This window comes from Orycteropus afer, unplaced genomic scaffold, assembly GCF_000298275.1.
Source record: "Orycteropus afer afer isolate SDZICR_OR568_19922 unplaced genomic scaffold, OryAfe1.0 scaffold00272, whole genome shotgun sequence".
Taxonomy (NCBI): Eukaryota; Metazoa; Chordata; class Mammalia; order Tubulidentata; family Orycteropodidae; genus Orycteropus; species Orycteropus afer.
In genome coordinates, this window is record NW_006921859.1 from 3,214,318 (window position 1) to 3,222,090 (window position 7,773).

General features: G+C 47.3%; 1 protein-coding gene across 1 annotated transcript in view; it reads right to left on the reverse strand.

Moving 5' to 3' along the window:
* Nucleotides 1–714: 714 nt before the first annotated feature.
* Nucleotides 715–7,773, reverse strand: part of AZIN2 (antizyme inhibitor 2) — a 44,576-nt gene continuing 37,517 nt past the window's right edge. The window contains exons 10-11 of the mRNA NM_001293803.1: nt 6,194–6,408; nt 715–1,190 (exon numbers count right to left, since the gene is read on the reverse strand). Coding sequence (NP_001280732.1) covers nt 1,052–1,190; nt 6,194–6,408 — 354 coding nt within the window. The 3' untranslated portion in view covers nt 715–1,051. The remainder of the gene's footprint in view (nt 1,191–6,193; nt 6,409–7,773) is intronic.

Below are 7,773 nucleotides of genomic sequence, written 5' to 3' on the forward strand. Positions count from 1 at the left end.
AAGAAAAAAAAAAAAAAAACATTTCTAGAGGCCCCCCTGCAGCAGCTTAGAGCACTCTAAGATCTGAACTTCTAAGCAGCTCACATGCCCCAGGTACATAGCTGGGGACCCTGACAGTGTAAAGGACCCTTTTTCCCAAGGAAGAACTTTCAGTCTGAGGAAATGTCAGGGCCCTGGGCACTGGATATTATAACACCCTGTGGTCAACTCTGTTCTAACAGTTAATGCCAGAACAAGCAAAGTCAACCCCCCTGCAGTTTGCATACTCTTACTGCCTTGCCAACCTGCAAGGAGGGTAAGGGCGTAGCGTCTTTTTAAAACCTCCCAGCCACCCATCTCTTTGCTCTTTCTTTATCTTTGGTGAATTTCCAAAGCTGTGTCAGATAACTACCCCTACTCCAGCCCAGGCCTTGGCTGGGTGTTGAGTTCACACAGAGGCCACTCGTCAGTGTCATCAGCTGCAGGGCTGAAGGGAGACAATCCTGATCCCCTGCCTCAACCCAATAGCTCACCCTTCCTCATGACACCAGCATGCTGCTCTATGAAGGGGAGAAAGAGGAGTCAGAATGTGAGTGCCTATGGGAGATGCCCATACTGCAGCTGAGGCTCTGGACAGAAGCTGAGGACGGGTCAGCAGTAAATGGGGTGGGGGAGTTTCACCCCAGGCCTAGCCCAGGCTGCCTTGCAATTGAATTGCCAGATTTCACTGGAATATTTTAAAAAATAATAATAATTATATATTTATTTGCTTCATATTTACAAAAGTGGGAAGGAGACCAAGGGAGACCCCAAGAACACCCCCACACCTGGCTGCCCACGCCCCATGCGCTGCAGAGGAGGCAGACACGGCTGGAAGGGACAGGATTTATGTTGCATACTTCAACTACAGCAAGTGTAAGACTGGTCCTATTTACAGGGCAGAAACACTACAGGCGGAGCACGGGGGCAGCCGAGCAGGCATCAGAGTCCTAGCCAGAGGATGCCACTGCTGGCTGCCTCCCCTAGAGGCATCTTTGCAGCCCCGCTGGGGTGCTGAGGGGAACGGGGCTGCTCACATGATGCTCGCCGGGGTGAAGACGGAGCCCACGCACAAGGTGTCTGTAATCTCCCAGCCACAGGACAGAGGCTTGCACACATCCTCGGCGTCCTCGTCCTGTTCCGTAGGCAGTAGCTGCCCGCGCAGCGCTTTCCTGGAAGGAAGAGAGAGGCCATGGAGGCAGCCAGCGTGGAGTGCACAGGCCTGGGGCTCCTGAGGGCTGCTGCACAGGGAGACCCAGCCCCATTGGACATAGGGCTCTCACCTGAGAATTGGGAGGGGCAGAGGGAAGGCCTGCTGCCCCTCCTGCTCTCTTTTCCATTCTACCCCATTCCCTAAGGGAAAGGTACCCACATTTATTGAGCACTTACTACATCACAGATACTGTGCCAAATAATGTAACAGAAAAAATTCCATTATCTGATGTTGTCCTCCCAAAAATCCTCGAGGGAGGCATTATTATCCCTATTTTTCTGATGAGGAAATTGAGACTAACAGAAAAGTGACCTGCCCAAGGTCCCATGCCTTAGTACGTATAGAAGCAGGATGGAACCCAACCCTTACTTCCAAAGCCCATGCACTTAATGCCACAGATTTAAGACATAGAAAAAGTAAATCACCTCCTACCTCCCAAAATATTCCACTGTATCTCCATGTTGATAACAGCTCCAGTTAGATGGGCTGCTCCATCCACAAATGGGAATCCTGTTCCCACACCCAATCAATGTCCAAGGCCTGCCAAGCCCAGCTCCTGAACATCTCCATAGAAACCCACTTCTCTCCATTCCCACCCCCACCACTGGCTCTAGTCAGGTCTACTGATCTGCTCTTGCCTCCTACAGACAATTCTCAGCACTGCCGCAGGTTCATCTTTCCAGAAGGCAAGTCCCTGCTCTTGAACCACCGCTGCCTCCTCTCTGTGCTCAGGCCCAGTGAGCTCAGCCCCTGCTCACCTCTCCTGCCTCAGTGAGGGCCATGCTTACCCATCCCCCTTAACCAAACCAATCTCACCACTGTAGACTCCGATCCAACTCATACCGACCCCTCCTTGGGTTTCTGAGGCAGTATCTCTACTGAAGTAGATTGCCCAATCTTCCTTCTGAGGAGTGGCTGGTGGGTTTGAACCGCCAATCTTCTGGTTAGCAGTCAAGTGCCTTAGCCACTATGCCACCAGAGTTCCCCCAGCCTCCCTTAGTGCCACCATAATAGCCAGGTTCTTACACGTCCCTTACACGTCCCTCCTGGCCTGTGCGTGTGCTTGTCCCTCTGCCCACATCACTGCCCTGAATCCATTGACTCCTCCCAACCTTCAGGTCTCAATTTCAATGATGTGATCTCAGGGAGGCCTTCTCCAAGTCCTACTACACAATGTACTCGATAATAACAAGGGTTCAATATCTGCTGCCCTGATATTCCTTCAACTTCAGAAGGACAGAGCATATATCTGTGGTAGTCACTGTGGGGTCCCCAGCCCCAGTCTGGCTCATAAAAAGCACTCAGTGGGATTGGATGGATGGTGGATGGGGGCGGAGAAAGCCTGGATTCAGTGTCTGGAGATCTGACTGGGCATGCAGCTTGCCCTTACTTCTGCTGGGACCCCACAAAACTTTCCTCTTCCACATAAATTCTCCTTTCCCTCTGCAGGGCCCATGCCATCCCATAGCCTATAGGCAGGCCTCCCTCTTTGCTGACCTGTACAATTCCACTGCAAATCAGTAGTCAGTGTCTTTATACAAAGCCCATGCAAGCTCCTTCCTTCCAGTTTGGAGGTTCTCTGGGCCAAGCAGCACCTGTGTCTGAGCCTCAGTCCTCTTATCTTTAAAAATGGGCCAAAATGCATTGACCCATGCCACTTTAGTTTTGTGAATTTCACTGTACATAAATTATATTTCAATAAAATGTATTTAAAAAAATGGGTTGGTCCTATTTCTTAAAACCCCAGAATGCCTTCCTGTTGCTGTTGTCCTGTGCTGTCAAGTTGTATCTGACTCATGGAAATGCTAAGTGTTACAGAGTAGACCTGTGCTCCATAGGGTTTTCTGACTGTAGTGTTACCAGACCTTTCTTCCATGGTGCTGCTGGGCAGGTTCAAACTACCACCCTTTTGGTTACTAGTCAAATGTAAACCTTTTGCAACACTTAGGGACAATGGAAAAAGAAGATCAAAATGGATTATCAGAAGAGACTCTGAAACTTGCTCTTGAATGGAGAGTAGGTAAAGCGAATGGATGAAATTACAAAATAAAAGAGCTGAACAGAAGATTTCAAAGGGTGGCTCAAGAAGACAAAATAAAGTATTATAATGAAATGTGCAGAGATTTGGAGCTAGAAAGCCAAAAGGGAAGAACAGTCTGAGCATTTCTCAAGCTGAAAGAACTGAAGAAAAAATTCAAGCCTTGAGTTTAAATATTGAAGGATGGTATGGGCAAAATATTGAATGATGCAGGAAGCATCAAAAGAAGATGGAAGGAATATATGGAGTCACTGTACCAAAAAGAATTGGTTGATGTTTAACTATTTCAGGAAGTAGCATATGATCAAGAACTGATGGTATTGAAGGAAGAAGTCCAAGCTACACTGAAGGAATTAGCAAAAAACAAGGCTCCAGGAATTGATGGAATGCCCATTGAGATGTTTCAACAAACAGATGCGGCACTGGAAGCACTTACTCGTTTATGCCAAGAAATTTGGAAGAGAGCTACCTGACCAACTGACTGAAAGAGACCTGTATTTGTGCCCATTCCAAAGAAAGGTAATTCAACAGAATGTGGAAATTATTGAACAATATCATTAGTATCACATGCAAGTAAAATTTTGCTGAAGATAATTCAAAAGTGGTTGCAGCAGTATATTGACAGGGAACTTCCAGAAATGCAAGCTGAATTCCAAAGACATGGAACAAGCAATATGGTTGCTGATATCGGATGGATCTAGGGTGAAAGTAAAGAATACTAGAAAGATCTTTACCTGTGTTTTATTGACTATGTAAAGTTATTTGACTGTGTAGATCATAACAAATTATGGATAACATTGCAAAGAATGGAAATTCCAGAACACTTAATTGTGCTCATGAGGAACGTGTACATAGACAAAGAGGCTGTCCTTCGAACAAAATAAAGAGATACTGCATGGTTTAAAATCAGGAAGAATGTGTGTCAGGGTTGTATCTTTCCTCCATACTTATTCAATCTGTATGCTGAGCAAATAACACAAGAAGTGGACTACATGAAGAAGAATGTGGCATCAGGAATGGAGGTAGAATCATTAACAACCTGTGATATGCAGATGACACTACCTTGCTCGCTGAAAGTGAAGACTTGAAACATTCACTGATGAAGGTAAAACACTAAAGTCTTCAGTATATATTACAGCTCAACATAAAGAAAATGAAAATCCTCATATCTGGACCCATAAGCAACATCATGATAAATGGAGAAAAGATTGAAGTTGTCAGAGATTTCATTTTACTTGGATCCACGACCAACGTCCATGGAAGCAGCAGTCAAGAAATCAGACATCATACTGCCCTGGACAAATGTGCTGCAAGGAACCTTTTCAAAGTGTTAAGAAACAAAGATGTCACTTTGAAGACTAAGGTGTGCCTAAAGCAAGCCATGGAGCTCTGGTAGCATAGTGCCTAAGGCACTTGCACTTGACTGCTAACCAGAAGGCTTTTGGTTCAAACCCACCAACCCCTCCTCGGAAGGAAGGCTGGGCAATCTACTTCCGTAGATGCCTCCTGAGAAGCTGCCCCCCTCCCAGTTCACTGTTCCTCTGTCCCCAGTGGCCTCATCATTCTCTATGCCAATGTCTGTATACAGCTCTGTGGCCTCCACTTAACACATCCTCTCAGATGCTCTTGTATCCCCAGGGCTCTACAGAGGGATATTTTGATGAGACCCATTTGCTGCGGGGAATTTTGGACATGGCCATTTTAATACATCAAAAGATCTTGTTTGCAATGATAAGTGTGACTGCCTCCCAGAAGCCTCATCCACTAGGATTGCTGATGAGGTGTAAGGGGCTGCATGAGGAAAAAATCACCTTTACGGCCTTATCAAAATACCCCTGGTGCTAAAATGGCTGCATCAGTCCATGTCATGCTCCTTCATGGAGTAGAAATGACAATGGTTTGTCTAATGGATAAATGATATGCAACTTTGATCACTGATGCCTTGTCAAGACTAGATTTCCCTGGTGATGTTCTTGGGGGTCCTCAAGGACCCAGAATTAAAGCCCTCCCAACTGCTTCTTGTGTTGGGGAAGGACTTTGCCCTCAGAGGGGACCCTTCACCACTCACCAGCTATGCACCCTCCCTGTTTGTGATACTGCTGATCCCAGAGTTGTGTGTAGGTGAAACAAAATTATTGCCAATGCCTCATGTAAGGCCTAATGTAAGGGCTGGACAAATTTGACTTTTCCTCCAACTTGCACATCTCTTGCCTCACTAGTTCCCAACACTAGCCTGGTGAGGCAGGCAGCATAAGTGTAGTCACACTCATTTTCTAGATAGGAATGCCGAGGCCCAGTGAGCAGGCAAGGCTGTCCCAGGTCACAGACAGCCACCCACTGGCCAGGTCTGTCTGCATCCACACTGTCCTCACAGTAGCTAGACTGGTATTTCTAAAATAGAAATCAGACCATGTCACTCTTCTACTTCAAGCTAGTCTATAACTTCCTGTTCTTCTCAAAGTCCTTCATTTGGTCTTCAAGGTCCTTCCCAGATCTAGCCCTGCCTCCCTCTGTTAGTCCCTTAAAGTTATCACACTTATTCTTGAACCCCTTCTGCTTGGACCCCCTTCCTGTTCCTCCTGCCCCCTCCTGGTCAATGCCTACTAATCTCTCAGACTTTGATTTAATACTCCTTTCTCAGGAGCCACCTCCCACCTGCCCAGCAATCACAGTGTTATCATGAATGTCTGTGTATTCCTCTGTGTTTCTTACTGGGCTGTGAGCACCCATGGGAAACTCGCTCTCATTAATGACCACAGCCAAGTGCCGAGCACAGGTTTCTCCTGGAATCAGCAGCCAAGAGCCACTTGTCGAATTGGAGAACATGGATGCAGGTCTCACAGCTCAGGTTTCCTTCATCACTTCTGCCCAACCTGCACCCTCCAAGCACACACCTTCCCTAGTTCCCTGCAGAACCCTCTTACCAGGCCACACGGGACATGGCATAGGTGACGTGGCAGGGCTGGGTTCCCCCGAGGAGGGAACCCATACCCACGGTGTAGGCGCCCATGTTCTCAAAGACCAGCCAATCGCCTACGTGTAGTTGCGGCAGCCATAGGCCCTCGGCCACACAGTCACAGCCATCGACCGCTGGGCCCCAGAGGCTGCTGCTGTACAGGGGCTGCTCCGTGGATGGTTTCTGCAGGAGAAAGGAATGCCACTTTCAACTTTCCTGAGCAAACCACAGTCTTAGCACTCCTCCACTCAAAGGCTTCCCATGACTCCCATAGCCAATAGGATAAAGACTGAACTGGGCCTCATAGCCTGACATTTAAGGCCTCCCACTTCTCTATCCATTACCCTGTACACACTCTGAAGCCACACTGCCTGGTCCAAGCTCTATCATGTACTACCTTTGTGACCTTGGGCAAGATACTTCACCTCCCATGCCTCAGTTTGCTCCATTGTAAAATGGGAATAATAATACCTACCTCACAGGGTTACTGAAAGGATAAATGAATTGGTATGTGGAGAGGTTTAGAATAGTATTTGGTGCATGGCAAGGGCTCAGTAAGCTTATGCTGTTATTATTATTGTTTTTGTTACTGTTGTCATTGTTATTGCCATCTCTGGGCTTTGGTCTCCATTGGCCTACTGCTGCTTTCCAGACCACCAGTGTGCCCATACCTCCACGGCCCTTCCCCCACCCTGAAATCCAGCCTGTATTTTGGGCCCAAGCCTGGGGCTCCCTCATCTCGAAGGCCTCCTAGACCCACTCCTTCCATGCGAGGTCCAATAACAAGAGTCAGAACACAAGCAAGATAGACCCACCCTCCCTTGGGACTCCTAGTCTGGTGAAGAGGACCCTCCCTCCAGGGGTGACCTGGCAGAGGCCACAGAGGACCCTACAAGATAGGAATGATTACTCCCATTTCAGGGAAACTGAGGCCCTGAAAGGTTAAGTGACTTGCCCAAAAACACACCTTCCAATTACGTAAAAATGATCATTTTTTTCTTACGTGACTTCCAAATCTGAAAAAGAAATCTGTGACACAGACCATTTGTACACAACCAAGGTATCAGTGCAATTGGTCACGGTGTGGGGATCATGCCAGGGCAGGTACTACAGAAAGAGTCTTGACTCTGAAAGATGATAGGAGGAAATCTTATTGTGTGTGCCCTTGAGGCCCCTGGCTCCACCTCCAGCGGAACTTGGCAGTGTTCCAGTTACTCCAGTTGCTCTGGGCTTCCTAATAACCCCTTTTCCCTTCCCCACCCCCATTCCCACCACAAAATGTCCCCTCAAGCTTCAAATGTGCAAATCTTATTTGTCCTTTAGGTCCAGGTTAAAATAGCCTCAGGGAAGTCTTTTCCAGCAGCCCCAACTTCACCTGCTTTTCCTTCATAGCATTTACCACAAATTGTGATTAAATATTTGTGAAATGCTTCTCTCAGTCTGTCTTGCTTGTAAGACTATAAATTCCACGAGCCAAGGGATCATGTCTGTCTTGTTTACCCTCATCTCCTCTGTGCCCAGCGTCTGGTATATGGTAGATGCTTTTTA